Source organism: Chiloscyllium plagiosum, unplaced genomic scaffold, assembly GCF_037043375.1.
Source record: "Chiloscyllium plagiosum isolate Xiang-an unplaced genomic scaffold, Cpla_swu_hap1 HiC_scaffold_24, whole genome shotgun sequence".
Lineage (NCBI taxonomy): Eukaryota > Metazoa > Chordata > Chondrichthyes > Orectolobiformes > Hemiscylliidae > Chiloscyllium > Chiloscyllium plagiosum.
This window is the reverse complement of record NW_028270162.1, coordinates 52,114,063-52,135,848: the sequence shown is the minus strand read 5'-3', so window position 1 is coordinate 52,135,848 and position 21,786 is coordinate 52,114,063. Positions and strand designations below refer to the sequence as shown.

The window sequence follows — 21,786 nt, the reverse complement described above, 5'->3', positions numbered from 1 at the left end:
TTTCCGAAAACTAAAATGTCGTAAGATTAATTTCGTGAAATGTTACACTCAGACAACGCCCCATGCTTGCATACAATTTCTGTATTCCAACTAACCTATAGTATGTGTGCAAATAAGCGTAAACCATTAAACTTGACTTTTTTATACTCAGAATGATGTTGTAAGCAGCTTCAGAGATATCGGGCAGAAATGAATAACCGAATCTGAGATCAGGGTACACAGATTTTAATATAAAGCGATATTAGCAACATTACATTGAAACTTTGATCATTTCATGTTGAACGCGCAATAAACTACAGAAAGTAGGACACAGCTGACATTTTAAACTATTGCGGTTGTTTTCAATGTTCAGTTTAAAATTGAATGTCTAATAGCTAATTGTCGAACTTAACTTTCAAGAAGCTTCTCTAATAAGGTGGGAAATAAATGTACAAGAGTCTTCGTTCAGATACAGTTGGATCTCGCAATAGTTCCCTGGAGTGGATTTGTTAGAGTCTCATGTTTAACCCCACAGGAGTAAAGCTCGTGTAAGTTCCATTCTGAGGCTGACAGGGTCAGATAACTGCTCACTCTGAACGTGTTGTCCGTCTCCTGCTGGATTCGACTAGTCTCAACATTATCTCCCCTGACACTGCCATCTACCGTCCACTCAATCTCCACAGCGCCCGGGTTAAAACCGCTCACCAAACACACCAGGGTCGCCGTGTTCTTTTCCGTGATTTGAACCGATGAAGGCGGAAGGAGGGAAACTGTGGGTCTCCGCGGTTCTGTAAAGTAGAAATAAATGAAACTGTAATAAAACTGGAATGAATATTTTACTTCCTTCAAATCTCTTTAAATTCGAAGTCAATTCTTAAAGCTACGAGGTGCATAATAGAAACGCATAGCTTGATGTAAATTAAACTGGAACCTGAGGTCTACAGCTCTAGGGAAGATATAACCCGAGAACATGTTTTGATTTTTGCCAACTGTGAGGTAACAAATGAAGATTCTCCAACGTGAGAACATTTAAAACGAAAAAATATATAAATCTGGACATAGCAGAGTATTTGGGGAACACGGCATTGTCTGACATTGTCTGTAGAGAGAAAATCCCGCGAAGTCACTGGACTCCAAACGTCAATTCTGCTTTTCTCTTTACAGATACTGCCAGACCTGCTGAGTCTCTCCAACACTCTCTGCTTTTTATTTCAGATTTTCTGCATCTGCAATTTTTGTGCGTGTTTGAAATGAGACGGGATCTCAATAATCCGTTCAAAATATTGATCTTATGCAGCCTGTCATAGTGTCCCAGGAACCGAGGATTAGACACAAAGTAAAACTGGCAAATCCGAATTTGGTATAAAACCTGGGACTACTGCTGTGAAAACAACATTTTGCGACATTTATTCCATTGTCATCAATCTGATCTTATTCTTAATTCTTACTTCTTTCCCTTCCTTTGCCGATGATTGGGGATGGGATTTTTACATTGATATTTGTATTTCTATATAGTTCATAATCCTAAGGCTCAGATCGTTTATTGATTTGCATCTTCCCGCTCCCAGCCCTATCAGTGAAAACACTGGAAAATCGCAGAGGGCTCTCCCATCGCGTTCGAAGTACCAGAATCGGAGGCATCCGTGGCGTCAGAGGGTTAAAATATACTATTTCAACAAAACGACTGAGTTTCCTAAGACATATTTGCCAACATTGTAACTAATTGCGTCCTTTTTGAATAAGCAGAATCCATCACTGTCGTGGAAATGCAAACACAAATGCTCCTGGCCAGTATCAATCTCTCAATGTCGCGAAAGACAACAGCTCGTTATCACAGCGCTATTTACCGGTGAAGGGCCTCACGGTTTTTACGCTACAGAAATGATTGCACTTCAACAGTATACACTGACAGCCACTGGCCTGTTCTGAGGTTCTGTTACATGCTGTACCAATCTTAATTCATTGAGCTGCTCTCTCTTTGGGCACCATCTGCGCTCATCTGATCACTACCACTACACTCGCCCTCACCCCCGCAGCACCGCCTTCCTGTCTCCCCCGCCCTACACCACTCCTTCGTTCAAGCTTGTATATGTTGTCGTGTTTAGCAACTTTTTTGTTCTCTTTCTTCTGATTAAACAGGATTATTCTCATGGTACTATAATAAATATATAGCCATTCGCGCTTTAACTAGAGTGAGCTGCAAACACTGAGCGAAACGGTTTATGTAATTCGAAGATTAAAAGATTTTTTTTTTCAAAACTTGATCTAGAAGCTGAAGCAATTCGTTCTGGCACCGAGTTCCAAAGTCAGGCACATCAGCGCTTCTAACCAGCACCAGTGTTGCCCCTCTCAATTAAACAGTGTAGCCGCATTCTGAGTTAAAAATCACAAAACTCCAGATTATAATCCAACAGGTTTATTTGGAGTATACCCTGGTGTGTGTGATTTTTAACTTTGTACGCCCAGTCCAACACCAGCTCCTGCAAAAGCATTCTGAGAGATTCGCTTTGACCTCTACATTGTTAAAACGTGCAGGTTGAAATTGAGAGGAAAATCAGTTAAGTGTTACCAGTTCCTTCTACCACAGCTGCTGTACCACCCCCAGTATAGGTGAATATTCTAACACTGTAATAGACGGCGTCCCGCGGGATTATTCAACAATATTCTAAGGCATTAATTGACTTAATATCAAAGTGCGAAGTATTTTCCGGTAAATTTTCCTTCTCCTGAGATGTGTACCAGAGACATTTGTTTGAAGAAAGAATAAATATACTGAAATGATGCCTTTCTGTTTTATATTGCGCCTTAACCCATTTCACCCTGTGCAGCCAAATAATGATATTACACTCCGTTGGAATATCTGCATATTCTGTATATAACCACTCACTGAAACTAACCACACATTCAGCAGCACAATTACAGGGACAATGATCTGGGAGGGGGGGGGGGGGGGGGGGAACATCCTAAGACATGCCCGAACGATTGAGAGAACGGGAGTAACAAGTCCGGTGATTTATAAATAAAATAACCATCCTGCCTGTGACTGCGCCGCAGAAATTGGATCAGCGTTGATCAAACTGGCTGAGCCCGGCGCAAAAAAATACGTTCACTCCAGTCATCTGGATTAATGTGAAAGGTAGAACTGAAAATCTTGGACTGAGTGGTTTTCGCTGCTTAAAGACAAATGAGAGGGAGTTGCAGCAAAACGCCACACTGCCCTTCCGCCGCGTTTATATCGCGGTGCTGCTTTCAGTGGAATGAAAACGGCATCGCGCGAAAATTGTAATTAAGTAAAACTGAAAGCTTGGAGCGGGGCTTTGAGGGTCAGGATACAATCGCTAGGCCAGACTGGTGTTTCCGATTCGGTGATTTTCCACGAAAATGTCGAACTCAAATCGAGACCTAGTGTTGAGGTGGCCCACAGTTTACTTACCGCTCAGGTTCAGTTTGGTTCCTTTCCCGAATGTCACTATTCCATTATTTGCTACCGCGCAGTAATAATCGGCGGCATCCTCCGATTGCACGTTGGTGATGGTTAAATGCATCTTGTTACTCGATGAGTCCACAGACCCGGTAAATCGGTCTGGGATTCCCGAAGCCGTTTCGTCAACTTCGTCCCAAACTAACACCGGGGCACTGCCGGGTTTCTGCCAGTACCAGCTGGTATAGTAGCTGCCGATACTTCCACCGGACATGGTACAGGTGATCTTCACAGTTTGCCCCGGGGATGTTGAGATGGATCCTGGCTGAGTCAGTGTAGGATCCCCGTATGTACCTGGTGAAGCAGCAAGTCAGAGATCAATCATTTGTTGCAATTACAATTGTTTTTCGTTTACGGCCGTTAAACTCAAGCGTGACAACACAAAAACCGACGTAAAAATAACCATAAGGCACATTAGCATGTTTACTTACTGTGGAGACAGAACATCAGTGCGGCGAGAAATCCAACCCGTTCAGTCATGGTGAAGGTTCTAGTGCTTAGGGCAAGAACGTGTTGCTGGGATCTTTCCAATCCCTCCATTAAGTACCTGCAAATCAGGAAAATTACTGAATTTTAATGATTCATGCAAATCTACAACCACGTGATATCGGCCAACGGGAACCAAGCCTCAGATTGGATTTGCATAAGCGCATTGCAGTCTTATTTTTAGAAAAGAGAAACAATTTGTCAAAGTCATAGATTATTACACAAGAATGATTGAATCCAGCGAAACAAAAGATGCGGCACAGTTAGGAACGAAGATTAGATGGTGTTATGCTTGTATTTTGAAGCCCGAAGAACATAAAGGAAAGCAAAAACAGTGTTAACTGGGAAATTAGCAATGAAGTCCAGGCGAAGAACAAGTTACTTAAATAGGTTTTATTTATACATATGCAGGAAGGCGAAGTTGGTTCAGGACTGATTGTCTTAAAGGATGAATGGATGGAAATAATTCAGTTACATTTGCATTTATTTTGTTTTCATAATTTCTACCAAAATTAATTCTTACCTCACGTTGTTAAATTTCATTTGCCATGTGCCTGGTCGTTTGTCTGTCTTGTGGAAAAGTGTGATCATTTTCCTCAAGATTTTCACTAATTCTGAGTTATTGTCGTCTGTAAATAATTTCTTTTTTAAAATGCCTGCATATCCACGCCAACGGTCCATTAAGACAGGAGAACAATTACTTCATCACTCATTTCTGGAGTTAGAGCAGCACATGCTGACGCAAGCCTGAGAAAAAACACTTACCATGGTTCTCTGATTTCTGTCGTTTAGTTAAATATTGAATAGCGCCCCTGTAAGCGAATTCAGTTCATTTTAGCTAACATGTTTATTACACAGTACTCTGTGAAACGGTGTGTTTATAACTCCAGTCACAATCATCAAATGCTCACTATTCAGAAACTTTCTTTAGCGTTTCACTAAATCAAGCTTGTTAAACACAATTTCGCTTTAATAAGTCCTTGTTGGTTTTCATCCATAAATCCCGATTTTGCCACGTGCCTAAGAATGCTATGCCAAACTGGTGTTACCAAATGTTTTCCAACTGCTGACGTTTAGCTGTTTAGCCTGTAGATGTCAGATACATTTTTTTTTGCTAAACAGGGATAAATGTTTTGCTGAACAAGGATAAATTTCTGCAGTTCTTCGTGTGTACTTGATAAATCTTTATTATGTGTGTATACTCATAAACAAACACACACACATATAAAACAAACATATACACACATTCGTGGGGAGATATGCACTAATGAATAAGCCAAGCAATATCGCATGTCCCCAATTTCTCTTGACAAGGTGATGGTGATTAAAGGCCTGAAACCTCGATTTTCCTGCTCCTCGGATGCTGCCTGACTTGTGCTTTTCCAGCACCACACTCTTGACTCTAATCTCCAGCATCTGCAGCGCTCATTTTCGCCGAGGGGTTGGTGAGTCATCTCCTTCAAACAATGTTCTTTATGTGGTTGTGGAGTTGGTTAAAGGGAGCTGGGGATGTGGGTGCACTCACAGTGTTATTGGGAAGGGAGTTCAGGACTTTGATACAGCGATAGGTAGTTCCAATTTAGGATTGGTTTGACATAGAGGAAATCTTGCAGGTGGTGATATTCCCATGCTGGCCTTAATCTTCTAGGTCTTCTAAGTGATTGAGATATCTGTTCTGCAAGGTGCTGACAATGGAGCCTTGATGGGTCACTGCAGTGCATCTGGTAGATGATGGACAATGCTGTCCCTCATCATCTGTGGTTAGATTTGTGCAAGTTGGAGATACTGAATGAAGTGCCAGTCAAACAGGTCGCTTTTCCTGGATGGCATGGAGCTTCTTGAGTGTTATTGAGCCTTCACCTATCCATGCAAATCGAGAGCATCCCATAAATGCCTGCCTCGTGCTTCGTGAATGGTTGGCAGATTTTGGGAGTTAGGAGATGAGTTAATTGCTGCAAATTTCCGAGGTTCTGAGTTACTCTTATAGCCACAGTTTGTCCAGTTCAGTTTATGGTTAACGGCATTCAACAGACTATTGAGTAAGTGGGAAATGTCACTTCCTGGCATTGCTGCTCTGTGAATGTCTCTTGCCAATTATCGTTTGCTTGCTTGTCGTTTGGATCTTGGTGCTTATGGACACGTATCAGTATTTGAGACGTTGTGAGTTGGGTGTTGAACATTGTGAAATTATCATTGAACATCCACATTTCTAGCTTCACGCTGGAAGTAAGGTCATTAATGAAGCAATGGAAGATGTTTGGGCCTACAGCAGGACTTGGAGGAACTCCTGAGGAACGACTCAGAGATATCTGGAATTGAGACTATTGATTGCCCAGCAGCACAAACGTTGGTCTTTGTGTTAGATATGACCTAAAATGACTGAGAGTTTTCTGCCCATTTCTAGATTTATTGGACGAATGGACCAAATGCTGCATCGATATCAGAGATACTTTCACTCCCCCTCTCGAGTTCTTGTTTTCTGGCCATGTTTATGACTCGGTTGCAATAAGATCAGTGTCCACGTGGTCGAACTGAAACCGATTTTTAAAATGCATTCTAATTAATCTCTCCTTAGATGTTATTATACAGGTCTGGAGCAAATGGAACTTGAACCCAGGCCTCCTGGCACAACATTGTGCTGAAAGTATCCTACAGAAACCAAGTGTCAATATGCAGCTTAATGCGAATCAGGTATCCTTTGCTAATACTGTCGATGACTCTTTCCATCACTTTTCCGATGACTGAGAATAAATTGCTTGGGCTTTGACTGTGTTGGATTCGTTCTGCACTTATCCCTGTGGATCAGGTGATTTTCCACGTTGTTAACTGGATGCCAGAACTGCAACTGTTCGGGAATTGCTTGCATCGGTGTACAGCCAGCTCTGGAGCACAAGTCTCCTGTACTATCGCAGAAATGTTGACAGTGCCTTTTCAGTATCTAGTGCCATCAATCGTTTCTTAAAATCACGTAGGGTGAATTGAAGAGGCTGAAGACATGGGATCTGTGATGTTGGGAACCTTTGAAGGAGGCCAAGTTGGATTGCCAACATGGCACTTTTGACTGAAGATTGTTGCAAATGCTTCAGCCTTCCCTGTTACACTGGGCTCCTTTAACAGTAAGATTGGAAATTAGTGAGTTCTAAGTAGATTTGTAGCTGAGGTTGAGGTTCTGGATGTAAGTTTGCTCACTGAGCTGGAAGGTTTGATTTCAATACAGGAAATGACATCACCAACTCAAGCAAACCTAAACACATAAAAAGAAAGCGGGACATAAAACCAGCGCTTCATCGGGGGCTCACTGATGATGTTATCAAGTATGGTGGCGAAAGGTCTGAAAGCTAACCTTCCAACGCAGTGATGAAACTTACATCCAGAACATTGGAGTAGTTGATCAGCCTTTCCGTCCACTGAATTGTTTAACAGTCCACTACCATTCACAATTGATTGTGGCAGGACAGCAGAATTTGCATCTGATCCATTGTTGGTTCATCACATGCCGTTTCAGTTAGTTGGTATGCAAGTAATTCTGTGCTGTAACTTCACCAGGCTGATGTTTTAATTTTAAATATGTATGGTGCTGTTCTGGGCATGGTCTTCTACCTTCTGCATTGAAACAGAATTAATGGTAATGGCTGAGTTAGGGATATGGTGGACCAGAAGTTAAAGATTTTTGTTGAATACAATTTTGCTGCTGACGAAAGGACATAATGTCTCACGACTGCTCAGTCTTGGGTTACTGAAAGTATTCAAAATCCATCCCACTTAGCACGGTGGTAATGAAGATGGATCAACGCTTCCGTTATGAATGTGCAGTTGCCAAATGTGCTCTCTTTAAAACGTTAACTGATACCTGTGGATGGAATTAGCAATATGGGGCAACGTTTAATATCAAAATCGACCAGTTGACTCCCATTGAAGTGTATTATTGCGCTTATAAATGAAGGAGTAATAATTAACGAGCAAGCGTAGAGATGATACGATCATATTGGACGTTTGACGTCGAAAATCTGGAACTTTCGATACAATGTAATGATGAATTGTTGAACATGCAAGGTGGTACTAATGTCCCATCGTTACTTATTGATTCAATGTCATGCGGTCGAACACATGTTTTAGGTGTCCTTGAGATTTTATCGACCAAATTTAAGCAACGGAGCTGTGGACAATTCATGAAGCATCAAAGAGTTTAAGTAAAGAATTATAGCTAGTCTTAATATAAATGCTATTTTCGTGGTTTGTACATAGTAAATGGTATGTATCTTACAGCAGGATTTCCAAAGAAATCTTTCACATAGCCTTACTTGACAAACATGGAGGATCGGTATGGACTGGTTGGGCCGAAGGCTTGTTTCCGCACTGCAGGGAATCTAATCTAATCTAAAACATATATGATACAATATTACCACCTAGTGGCCTGATAACATATTACAGCTAGAGATCGTCAGCGCCTACCAGCTGATAGATGAGGAGAAGGTGATGTGCTCCTACGTTTGAGATGTAAGCCAGCTGTTTAATAGACTGTGAACTTCAGAAAGAACGGGCATTCAAGGCTATCGTGAACCTGATGACAATTTTGTACATTTTACTTACTTATTCTTTATTGGGAAGAGAACATCACTAGCAAAACTAATAGTTTTTGTCCATCCCTAATCGATTGTTCAGCTATTTCATTCGGTTGCTGAGAACACACCGCATTTCCATAGATCTGGTTTCACGAGTAGGCCAAACCAGATAGGTTTTCCTTCTCTGGAGGATATTACTGTAATAGATATGTGTTGCCAACTATCAATGATATTTTCAATTCCAGAGTTTACCAATTGAGTTGTAATTCCAAAGAAGGTACGTTGTCGGGATTTGAACTCTGTTGGCAGAAACTTGCCTTGGGCCGATGGATTGTTAAATCAATGGCGTTAAGATTCTGTCACCATTGCCCCTGCACAATGGGCATAGTACTTTGGAATCCAGAAAATGCTGGGTTTTTTTAGCTTATTGTATTGACACTGACAATTAAGTGTCTGCTTGTCAAATTGGGAAAGTGCACAGGAGTTGTAGCAACAGACCTGACGTCCTAACAAGACTATGTAACGTAGTTCGTGAATTTCTCTGGGTCCTAAATACTCTTTCATAAATTGCACGATAATCGTGTGTAACCGACAGGATTACATTAATCCTTTATGGTCCAGCTTCTTGGAACATCCCTAAAAGTTACATCCGTGGAGTAGTAGTAGCTCCTGGAAATTCCTGGTGATTGGACTACAAAGGTTTCCTCGATCGTTGTGTACGCAGAGAAGTGATCAACAACGTGAATCCAATGAAAACAGTGAAGGATGCTGGCCCAGTTAGGAATTAGAGTGCAGAGCGTTGTAACGACAGTAATGTCTTTGTACCTCAGCATCATATGGAGGAATCCAGGTAAAAAGGCAGTGCATGATTCAATTAATTGACAGCCCCAACAAATTAAGCAGCCGGCAGAAAAATGAGATCGCACTCAAGATCATAAGAAACACTGGGAGTGATAGCATTGAGTGATAGCATTCAATAGCATAGAAATACAAATGTTTGTGCGAGCATCATCATCAAAACTATTAATTTATGTCATTCGAATAGGAATGTCAGCTGAAGGGGAGTGGGGGTGTAACACTGCCACTGATTGCTGATTTTGACTTACACAGGTCTGTCCACAATTACCAGAAGGTACTCACTTGCCCTTGCCAGCGGAATCAAGATAGCATCGGGCACTAAAACGCTCTGCCATCTTAGACTGGCTCTTGGTAAACTTATTGGTCAACTACTTTTGCAGATTTTCGAGCAAAGTCTAACTTAGGGCATTGCACAATGTCGATCACATTTTCCTTTAACCTGCATGTGTAGCTCTAAAATCACAACCGGGACTTGGAGGAAAACTTGCAGATGATGCTGTTTCTTCACGCCTTCCTTTTGTTTTGTTCTAATGAGAGCACTATGGGACTTGGGAGCTGCTATTGCTGGAACCTTTAAGAGTTCCTGTAGTGCATCTTGAAAGAGAATGCATTACCACCACGATGCATTGCTGGTTTTGATACAATAAAATAGGAATGCATAAAACAGACTTTGTCACTCAAATGCCTAATGCCAAACGTAAAGAGTAAATGAGTTGTGTGAGGCTTGTTGCAAAAAATCACGAAGTATTGCAACAATTTTCACCACGTTGTGTATTATCATGAACAATTATCTGAATGACATTTCATATACTATAGACTGCAGCACAGGAATGGTGTAGGAGGAAGCCCATTCAACCAATGGTGTCCGCCTTTGGCTGTCTGGGCATTTTGACTTAGTGCTTGCTATTTCCTTACCACGTTTTCCCTGCTCATTCCTTCTACTTAAATTATCAAACAATGTCCTCTTGACTGTTTCAGTCAAGCCTGTTTCCACAAAATTGCAGACAGTACATCTCAAACACGGTAAGAGGCAGGAGGTTTAGAGGAAATCTGAGAAAATATTTTGTTTCATTCTGAGGTCGGTGGGAATCTGGAACTCACTGCCTGTAAGGATTCCAGAAACCGAAAACCTCGTATCATTTAAGTATTTAGATGGCACACTAGTGATACCAAGGCATATAAGGCAAGAGGTCATATGCTGGTAAATGAGATAAGAACAGTTAGATCATTTCACTGGTAGAGACTCAATCGGCTGAAGGACCTTTTCTGTGCTGTAGATGTTTATGACTCTATGACCATTTGCTGTGTGAATGGATTTTAGTTTCTTTGCATCTCATTTCTTTCTTTGGCAAAACACTTTAAGATGGTGCCCTGTGTTTTTCGACATTTTTGCAAGTGAGAGTGTTTCGCGTTATTAGTTCTGTCCGACACTTCATGATTTTGAAAACTTTTATCAAATCACCACACAGCATTCACCTTGTCAAAGAAAATGGTGGAGCATCTCTAATGCGAACATTTTGAGATTGGAAGGTCCACCTGCTGAGATCGTTGAGGTTGTTTTTTTTAGATCAGAATTTGCAAAGCAACATGCAAGCGATCAATTGCCACATTTAGGGAATCGACAGTCTTGGAAAATTACAGACCCTTCCTTGCTTGAACTTTGCTCTGAAATTTAGAATAATTATTTGCCTGTTTCCCGTAACATAACAAATGAAATACACTTCAAAAAGTCAGCAATATGACATGCTTGATATTGTTGATACCTCCTGAAAACCTAGGCTCATCCTCTGATGTGAACCCTGAGGGTTGGTGATTATCCACACAGCCTCTGTAAAATGGATGATCGTGGCTATCTGCCTGTACACACAGATCGCCTAATGGTTCTTTGATGAAGTTTTAACTTATGCAGAACTGCCTATAAATTCGTGCATATGAATTATATGCTGCAAAGCTGCAACTTTTTGATGTGAGGCATGAGGCTGTTTTGCTTCATTTGCATCGATTCTCACTCTTCACTTAGTTACCTGGATATAGTGGCATGTTCACAGGAAATGCCATGCTCAGGATGGTGAGATTTATCCTTGTTTTTCGGTGTCTGATGCTAAAAAGGAACCATCCACCACCAATCTCTGTCTTCTACCTTCAAGCCAGTTTTGTATTTAAATGGCTAGTTCTGCCTTTCCAAATGCATGTAAATCCTGTCCCTCAGGATTCCCTCCAACATCTTGCCCACCACTGTCCCTCAGGATTCCTCCAACAACTTGCCCACCACCGATTTCAGTAGTAAGGCTTTCTACCTTTCTTAAATAGTGACACCATGTAAGCCAACCTCCTGTTTTCTGGCACCTCACCTGTGACTATCGATGAAGCAAATATCGCAGCAAGGGACCCAGCAATCACTTCACTAGCTTCCCACAGAGTTCTAGGGTATGCCTGATTAGGTCCTGGACATTTGTCAACTTTTATGCATTGTAAGACAACCAACACCTCTTTCTCGTAAAACGGACATTTCTCAAGATATCATAATCTGTTGCCCCACATTCTGTATCTTCTCTGTAGTAAACACTGATGCAAAATACTCGTTTAGTAACAACCTCATCTCCTGTGGTTCCACACAAAGACTGCCTTGCTGGCCTTTGAACGGCCATATTCACTCCCTAGATACCATTTTATCCTGAATACCTGTGAACATCGGCTCCCAGTCAAGGTTTGAAAGTTCGAACCCAATATCACCAAAATTGGCGTTCCTCCAATTTAGAGCTTCAACTTTTTAATCCGGTCCATGCTTTTCCATTGCTATTTGAAAACTAATAGAATTATGGTCGCTGGCCCCAAAATGCTCCACATCTGACACCTCAGTCACTTGCCCTGCCTTATTTCCCAAGAGTATGTCAGGTTTTGCAGTTTCTCTCCTAGGTACATCCACATACTGAATCAAAACGTTTTCTTGTACACATTTAATAAGTTGTTCTCCATCTAAACCCTAAACACTGTGGCAGTCCCAGTCTATATTTGGAAAGTTAAAATCGCCTACCATAACCACCCTATTGTTCTATTCCTTTCGTATTTCTCAGTTCCACCCAAATGCTATCCCTTAACAAAAATATTATCACCCGTCCTCTCTTGTCCCCTTTTCTATCATTGCTATAGCATTTGTATTCTGGAACATTCAGCTGCCAGCCCTGTCCATCCCTGAGCCACGTCTCTGTAATTGCTATGATATCCTAGTCCCATGTTCCTAACCATTCCCTGAGTTCATCTGTATTCTCTGTTAGGCTTCTTGCATTGAAATAAATGCAGTTTAATTTATCTATCATACCTTGCTCTCTGCTTTGTTGCTGCCTGCCCTGATTGTTTGACTCACTCCTTTTCCAACTGTCCCAGTCTGAAATTGATGTCTTTCCTCACTATTTTCCTGCCACACCCTACCCCCAACTTACTGGTTTACATCCTCCAGAGCAGCTCTACCAACTCTCCCTACCAGTATACATTACTCCCCTGGTAATTCAGATGCAATCCATTGTTCTTCAGGTCACTTCTGTCCAGAAGAAATGCCAGTGTTCCAAAAACGTGAACCCTTCTTCCCTGCACCACTGCCTCAGACATGAATTCATCTGCTCTATCATCCTATTCTTACCCTCACTTGCTCATAAACCAGGAGTTATCCAGATATTACTACACTCGAGAACATCCTTTTTAAATTCCAGCCAAACTTTCTACATTCTCCCTTCAAAATCTCATCCTTCTCCCTTCCTATGTTGTTAACTCCAATGTGTATAGCGACCACCTGCTGGTCCCTCTGCCGGTTGAGAACGTTCTGTACCCTCTCTGAGATATCCTTGATCATGACAACAGCGAGGTAACACAACACTCTGATTTTTCACTGCTGACCGAAGAGACATCTGTCTGTGCCTCTGACTAGCCAATCCCCTACCATAATCGATTGCTTGGAACCCGACATTCCCTCATTAAATTAGATCCATTCTCAGGACCAGAAACTTAGCTGTTCATGTTACATTCCACTGAGAGTCCATCACCTCCACCCCCACCCTCCCGCATTTTCCAAAACAGCATACTTGTTTGAGATGTGGATCACCCCTACAGACTCCTGCACTGCCTCTCACTCCCTCCTACCTTTCCTGGAGTTAACCCATCTGCCTGATTGTGTCTGCGGCTTTTCTCCTTTCCTATAACTGCCATCCAGTAACCTCCTAGCTCTAGTAAATTCCTTATTGCCTCTAACTGCTGCTTCACCTGATCCATGCAATGTGATAATATTTGCAACCAAAGATACTTCCGCATAAATAATCGTTAGCAACTCCCCTAAATTCCCATATCTGATAGCAAGAGCACATCGCTATCCTAAAAGACCACCTTTACAATTTACAGACCCAGAAAATGACATCATCTTATTGCTCTAAAAAAAGTGCTCCAGCCTAACTTCATACTTCTGGATTATATTTCTAAAAGTTAAATGAGACACAGATCGAAATAAAACACATAATCAAGAAAGAAGCCATTCTACTCACTATTGTAGATTTACAGCAAGGCTATCCTTATAAACTATGCACTTACCAGTTCCTGTGCTGTGAGCTCTCCCACCATGATTCCTCCATAATCAGCTGTGAATTTTGCTGTATGTTAATGTTTCCTGGATGCACTCCAACGTCCAGAGATACTTGAACTCGAGCAGCAAAGACAGTAACTATGCAGATTCACTGCTGTGTCAGATAGCAGTATAAGTTTCTTTCTCTGATCATGTGGTCAGATCAAGGCTTTGCCTGTCTTCCTCCTTTTTAAAGTGCTGTTGCTTTGATCTTTTGTCCCGCAACGTTTCAAAACAATGCAACAGCATATAAAACTGTAATTGCTGCACCAGGAATTCCAAGAAATCACCTCAAATGCATAAAATACCTCAAAAAAGGAACAGCTCTTATAGCCACAACTTTTTCCTGTCCTCTATCTTGAATTACCCAGATGAATCATCATAACATTAAAGCACATGAACTTGTGCAGGTGAGGAGGAGGAGGTAATTTTTGGTGATGTCGACTTGATAAGCCCAACGGCCTCATCTGTATTGTATAACCATAGTGGAATCTTGGAATCCATTAGTGTGGAAACGGTCCATTCGTCCCATCGAGTCCACACTAACCCTCAGAAGAGCATCCCACACTATCCTTGCAACCTTGTATTTCCCGCGGCTAATCCGCTGAGCCTGCACATCTTTAGAGCACACGGATGAAAGCCACGCAGACATTGGAAGAATGCTAAAACCCCAAACTGTCGCCCAAGATTGGAATCTAACCTGTGTCCCTGGCACTCTGAGACAACAGTGCTAGCCACCGAGCCTCCCTAACTTTACAGCTGCCATTTACTGCTGCCTTGGATCAATTCCTTTCTCTTGGTCAGTTTACATTTACCCTCTTGTGCCATAGGCGTTCTTCATTTGTATTTCGTCCCACAAAATCCCCTTCCCTGTCTCTGTGCATACATAACATTTGTTGCATGTCTAACTGGGTCCAGGTGTAACCAATGTCAATGATGTTAGAGTATCATTGAATAATAACAGAACAGAACAAGGCCATTTGGACCATCGTATCCATCAGGTCGTCCACAAGAATAACTCGGCGAGGATTGACTGCACCATTCTTGCCCAGTAGCCTTGCAAATACATCTCTTTAAAAGTTACCCAATTCCCTATTGAGATCCAGGATTAAATTTGTATCGATCACAATATCAAACATTGCAGCAGATGTCTTAATAAGTCTGAGATTAAAATACAGTGTTTCTTATATCACCTTTGCTTCTTTTCAATTCACATTAAAATAGTATTTCAGATTTTAACTCATGGCAGCAATATTTCTCCATAGCTACCCTTTTGATTTCCTCATCATTTCGAATACGTCAAAGCAATCTCCTTTGAAATTTTTCTATTCATTGAAAAACTCCAGCTTCTTAAATCCATTCCCGTAACAGAAGTCACACATCACTAGAACCATTCATATAAAGTTTTCTGTACAATCCAGAGTGAATTGAGATTCTTCCAAAGTCGTGGTACTCAGAACTGGACACAATGCTAGTTGAGCATGAAGTTCTGTTTTTTGAAAATTCGCTGTGACACCTTTATGTTGCACTTTGTGCATCTGTCTATGGAGCCCAGGATACCTTGTTATTAATATTTTTGTCTTACAGTCATAGAGATGTGCAGCATGGATACAGACCCTTCTGTCAAAGTCGTCCAGATATCCTGAGTTAATCTAATCCCCTTTGTCGCCACTTGAACAATATCCCCCGAAACCCTTCCTATTCAAATACCCATCCAGATGTGCTTAAAATATTATAATTGTCCCAGCCTCCACCACTTCCTCTGCCAGCTCTTTTGGTACACGCACCACACTCTACATTACAAAATTGCCAATGAGGTCCCTTTTAAATCTTTCTCTTCTCACCCCAAACCTATGCCCTGTAGTTTAATAATTACTTTCCCACACTGCTCTTCTGCCTTCAACGAGTTGCCTAAATGCTCCACCAGGTAGATCTGCTCCTACATGGGCCTTCTTTCTTTTTGCTACTAGAGAACCCCAGTTGACATTTTTCCCTCAATTTACACTTGCCACGTGTTTGCCAATTCCACCAGCCTGCATCCGTGGGCAAAGGAAGAGGAGCCATGCAATATCTAATTCTGAGAAATAAGGGGACCTTTAAAGGATCATTAATCATACTATCATGTTTTGTTTATTTATGAAAAATGGCAAGGGACAAAAGGCAAGAATTGTCAGTGTCAATTTCAGTGAGGTGAAAGGGGATGTAACCAGGGGGGAAAGACGCTATCCTGGACCTCTCCATCTCCATTTATGATGACCGACTTGACACTGACATTTTTTACAAACCCACTGACTCCCACAGCTACCTGGATTACACTTCTTCCCATCCTACCTCCTGCAAAAATGCCATCCAGTATTCCCAATTCCTCTGCCTCTGCCGCATCTGCTCACAGGAGGACCATTTCCACCACAGAACACACCAGATGGCCTCCTACTTTAGAGACCGCATGGTTGAAGATGCCCTCCAATGCATCTCATCCACATCCCGCACCTCTGCCCTCAAACCCCGCCTCTCCAAACGTAACAAGGACAGCACCCCCCGCCCTCACCTTTCACCTTACCAACCTTTGCATAAACCGCATCATCCGCTGACATTTCCGTCACCTCCAAACGGACCCCACCACCAGAGACATATTTCCCTCACCACCCCTTTCCATTTTCCGCAAAAAACTACCTGGTTAGGTCCACGTGCCCCCAAACAACCTACCCTTCTGTCCTGGCACCTTCCCCTGCCACAGCAGGAATTGCAAACCTGCGCCCACACCTCCTTCCTCACCTCCAGCCAAGGCCCCAAAGGATCCTTCCACATCCATAAAAATTTCACCTGCACATCCACCAATGTCATTTATTGTATCAGTTTCTCCTGACACAGTCTCCTCTACATTGGGGAGATGGTTGCCTCCTCACAGAGTGCTTTGGGGAACATCACTGGGACACCCGCACCAATCAACCCCATCTCCCTGTGGGCTAACATTTCAACTCCTCCTCCCACTCTGCCAGGGACATGCAAGTCCTGGGCCTCCTCCACCACCATTCCCTCACCACCTAGAGAAAGAATGCCTCATCTACCACCTCGGAACACTTCAACCGCAGGGCATCATTGTGGACCAGTTTCCTCATTTCCCCTCCCTCCACCTTACCCCAGTTCCAAACTTCCAGCTCAGCACTGTCCTCATGATCTGTCCTACCTGCCAATCTCCCTTCCCACCTGTCCGTTCCACTGTCCCCTCTGGCCTATCACCTTCATCCCCACCTCCATCCATCCATTGTACTCTTTGTTACCTTCCCCCACCCTCCTCCCTGACCTATCACCTCCATCCCCACCCCAATTTACCTATTGCACTCTTTGCTACCTTCTCCCGAGCCCCAGCACACCCCCCCCCCCGCCCCCATTTATCTCTCTACCTTGGAGGCTTCCTGCCTCCATTCCAGCTGAAGGGCTTTTGGCCAAAACGTTGATTTTCCTGCTCCTCGGATGCTGTCTGACTTGCTGTGCTTTTCCAGCGCCACTCTAATCTAGTATGTGTATGTTGCTGACTGGCAGTTATCATCTATTCCTCATTGCCTTTGAGAAGGTAGTGGTGAGTTGGCATCTTGCAGTCCAAGTGTGAATTACACCTGCAATGTGTTGGCAGGGAAATTCCAGGCGTTCAACTTAGTAACAGTGAAACAAAGGTAAAATATTCCTAGGTCAGCATGGTGGGTGGTTCAGGGGGAAGCTTTCATTTGTTGATGTGTTGGTGTGCCTGCTATCCTTCTGTTTCTAGAGCAAATGGTTGTCAGTTTGGAAGATACTATCCAAACGTAACTGTGCTTCAATCATACAGGGAGTGCATGTTTGAGGATATGGTGGCAGGTGAGCGGGTTGCTTTGCTTTGGATGGTGTCGACCTTCTTGAGTGATGCTGGAGCTTGTCGTAGACAAAATGTAGAGAATCACCAAGAGACGCAGAGAGTTCTTCAAGGATTAGGTCTTTTATTTGCAAACAAAAAACCATTACAGTGCCTTTTCAGTATCTAGTGTCATCAATCGTTTCTTAAAATCACGTAGGGTGAATTGAAGAGGCTGAAGACATGGGATCTGTGATGTTGGGAACCTTTGAAGGAGGCCAAGTTGGATTGCCAACATGGCACTTTTGACTGAAGATTGTTGCAAATGCTTCAGCCTTCCCTGTTACACTGGGCTCTTTTAACAGTAAGATTGGAAATTAGTGAGTTCTAAGTAGATTTGTAGCTGAGGTTGAGGTTCTGGATGTAAGTTTGCTCACTGAGCAGGAAGGTTTGATTTCAATACAGGAAATGACATCACCAACTCAAGCAAACCTAAACACATAAAAAGAAAGCGGGACATAAAACCAGCGCTTCATCGGGGGCTCACTGATGATGTTATCAAGTATGGTGGCGAAAGGTCTGAAAGCTAACCTTCCAGCGCAGTGATGAAACTTACATCCAGAACATTGGGAGTAGATGATCAGCCTTTCCATCCACTGAATTGTTTAACAGTCCACTACCATTCACAATTGATTGTGGCAGGACAGCAGAATTTGCATCTGATCCATTGTTGGTTCATCACATGCCGTTTCAGTTAGTTGGTATGCAAGTAATTCTGTGCTGTAACTTCACCAGGCTGATGTTTTAATTTTAAATATGTATGGTGCTGTTCTGGGCATGGTCTTCCACGTTCTGCATTGCAACAGAATTAATGGTAATGGCTGAGTTAGGGATATGGTGGATCAGAAGTGAAAGATTTTTGTTGAATACAATTTTGCTGCTGACGAAAGGACATAATGTCTCACGACTGTTCAGTCTTGGGTTACTGAAAGTATTCAAAACCCATCCCACTTAGCACGGTGGTAATGAAGATGGATCAACGCTTCCGTTATGAATGTGCAGTTGCCAAATGTGCTCTCTATAAAACGTTAACTGATACCTGTGGATGGAGTTAGCAATATGGGGCAACGTTTAATATCAAAATCCACCAGTTGACTCCCATTGAAGTGTATTATTGCGCTTATAAATGAAGGAGTAATGATGAACGAACAAGCGTAGAGATGATACGATCATATTGGACGTTTGACGTCGAAAGTTCTTCAAGGATGAGGTCTTTTATTTGCAAACAAAAAACCATTACACTCAGAAAGCAAATTCTTGAATGCCCCCAAACCTCAAGGTCTTTGGCTCTTTACACCATTTTTGAATGTTTTCTTTTTAGCTTATCAGCATGCCTAACTGTGTTAGTTAGAATTACCTCACTCCAGCTACACAGTAAACCAATGTTGCTCTACTTCTGCCACTATGGTTTTTCCTACATTCTACTTAATATTAGTCTAATGTCATGATTAGGTATTTTACTGACACCTCTGCAACAATGGTCTTCCATCCCAGACCCTACTTAATGTTATTCTAATGTCAGGATTAGATATTTTACTGTCAAGGGTCTCAAGCAGGCTGACTCGACTAACTATTAATTAAATATTTAATGCCATGTCCTAAATAAATATTGTCACGACCTGTCCCAACCTGCCATGATGACATTTAGCAGGCGAGGCAGACTTTACTAATTGTTGTTATCTCACACCGCCATAATGACCTTTCAGCCTCAACCGTAGTCTGCTAATTGGTGTAGGAACATTCCACTATCCTTATCCCATGCTGCCACAGTGGTCCTTTGACTAGTGTAGCATTCCACAGACCCCTTGCAACAGATCGCCAGTGGTCTTCATACTTTAATCCTTCCCAAGCTTTCATGCTCGTCATTTTCCAATAGCTGAAATTCTCCAGGCAAAGGGACAGCCTTCCCCCACACTCGTGACTTGTGTCTTGTAGATCACAAACATGCTTTGGGTAGTTAGGTGATGAGTCACTGGATGCAGGATTCATAGCATCGCTGAAGCCATAGTATTAACGTCATTAATCCAGTTCAATTTCTGTTCAAAGAAAATCTACGCGATGTTAATAGTGAGTGATTCAGTAGTGGCAATACCATTGAATGCCAAGGGGCGATTTTTAGACTCCCTCCTTCTGGAAATCATCATTGCTTAGACTTTGCACGGCACGAATGTTACTTGCCATGGTCAACTATTTTCTGGAATAACCTATTTTCTTGAAATCCATCATATACTTTTCACAATTCCAAACACCTCAGTGTTTTGTCAATTATGCTCCCATGTTCAGGCCAATGAAAGGGATCAACCGATGCAATGATCCTACTAACGACCTCTCGGCAATCCTTACGTCCAACCAGTCACCACGATTCTCTCTCTTCTTACTTAACCAACTTTGATTAATCAAATTTCCATTCCATGAGCGTTAGGTTTGTGAACAAATCTCTTGTGTGAGTCTCTTCATGGAACGTCATTTTGAATTTCATGAGCACCACACAACACTATATAAACTAGTAAACAAAAACAATAAAGTTAGTTTACCAGGTCTATTAAAAGATCACCTCTTGTCCTGCTTAATTAAGCTAAATCTATTCAAGTAACTGTCACTATCATGCTACTTCAGTGTTTCAACAACCTTTTCAAATTGAAGTGAAACTCTGATCTGTCGTTACTAGACTTATCCTCACACCTTTTTTCGACTAACTTTTCAATTCTCCCACCCTCTGATAAACACTACACCAAATGAGGTACACACGTTTATGGACAGTGACTCTGCATTTCCTATCCATACTTATCCTGTGCCAACGAATTCCAATTTATCAAAGTCTGAAGCCTTCTCAACTCACTGAAATTTGCTTTTCAACAATTAATTCCTTTCTCTCCATTGCTTCTTACCATTTTCCATGGCGAACCTGGACCTTCTGACATCTTGGTCAATGTTACTTCAATGTTCTCTTCGTTTGCAACTGATCAAGGATGATGAACTATAGAAAGGTAATACGAATTGGGGATTCTTGAGTAATGGGAGTTAATAGGCACCTGATCAAGGAGCACTGCTCAGAAAGCTTGTGAATTCAAATAAACGTGTTGGACTATAATCTGGTATTGAGTTACTTCTGACCTTGTCAGAATAATAAGGCAATAGTGTCAGGGGATTTTAACTAATCACATATTGAAGGGTATAGTTTTAGTGTGCAAAATTAGAAATGTGAATTTTACAACTCCAGTTCGTCATTTTCAGCATCCGCAGTGATCTTCTGTGCTAATATTCTTTCCAATGCCTTCAGCACAATTGTATAAAGTTATCTGATCCAGCAGTTTGAACAGGCTTGAGAACCCTAATCCTCACAAAATAGTCTCTGCAGTACATTTCCCAGAACCAGTCTTCAGAGTAATGCTTAATACAAATTCAAATTCTGCACTCATGAGTATCATGAGCCATGTGTACAGGAGTAAGTTTTACATCCTAACTGTAGGTTAGTGTTCCATTTAATCCAAAATTAGTTTACTAATGCATGTCAGCACGAATATTCTATATTCAGAGAGTATTCTGTACAGTTAGGGAAAATGCACGTTTTAGATCAGGTCGGGAGTATTTGAAAGTGGCAGGGAATGAAGGTCACGTACATTTTCAGATAAATCGAAGCATTTTTGTAGGAATTATAGCGAGTTTTCAGCCAACATGCCCGATTTAAATTGCTTCACTGTGATTTAAAATGCAACAATTTTAGTTTGTTATTTCCATAAAGAAAAACATTTTGTAAAGAAAATGTGCCCCTTGCACATAAAGATCACGTAGCAATTGCGTCAGCATTGATAATTTCAGGAGTGCCTTCTTGGGTTCTGAACGTAGTTGCTATTAGTTCATTTCTGGAAATTATTTGGTATTTCTTACTGAAAACATCGATGACCATTCTACAAGAAGCAAATCG

At 41.9% G+C, this 21,786-nt stretch overlaps 1 protein-coding gene across 1 annotated transcript; it reads right to left on the bottom strand.

Annotated features, from left to right (window-relative positions):
• Positions 1-209: 209 nt before the first annotated feature.
• On the bottom strand, positions 210-4,007 carry LOC122562425 (immunoglobulin lambda-1 light chain-like). Its single transcript, XM_043715282.2, has 3 exons — positions 3,892-4,007; positions 3,413-3,754; positions 210-767 (listed from the first exon to the last, which is right to left on the bottom strand). Exons 1-3 carry the CDS (start codon positions 3,998-4,000, stop codon positions 445-447), a joined length of 774 nt encoding a protein of 257 aa, XP_043571217.2. The 5' UTR covers positions 4,001-4,007; the 3' UTR covers positions 210-444.
• Positions 4,008-21,786: the final 17,779 nt, after the last annotated feature.

What these genes read in the sequence shown, in the direction of transcription:
- LOC122562425 (XM_043715282.2), bottom strand. Translation starts at nt 4,000, where the DNA reads ATGGAGGGATTGGAAAGATCCCAGCAACACGTTCTTGCCCTAAGCACT. An exon ending in ACTGATGTTCTGTCTCCACA is followed by an intron (nt 3,755 to 3,891) that starts GTAAGTAAACAT and finishes CTGCTTCACCAG; the next exon opens with GTACATACGGGGATCCTACA. An exon ending in AACCAAACTGAACCTGAGCG is followed by an intron (nt 768 to 3,412) that starts GTAAGTAAACTG and finishes TCTACTTTACAG; the next exon opens with AACCGCGGAGACCCACAGTT.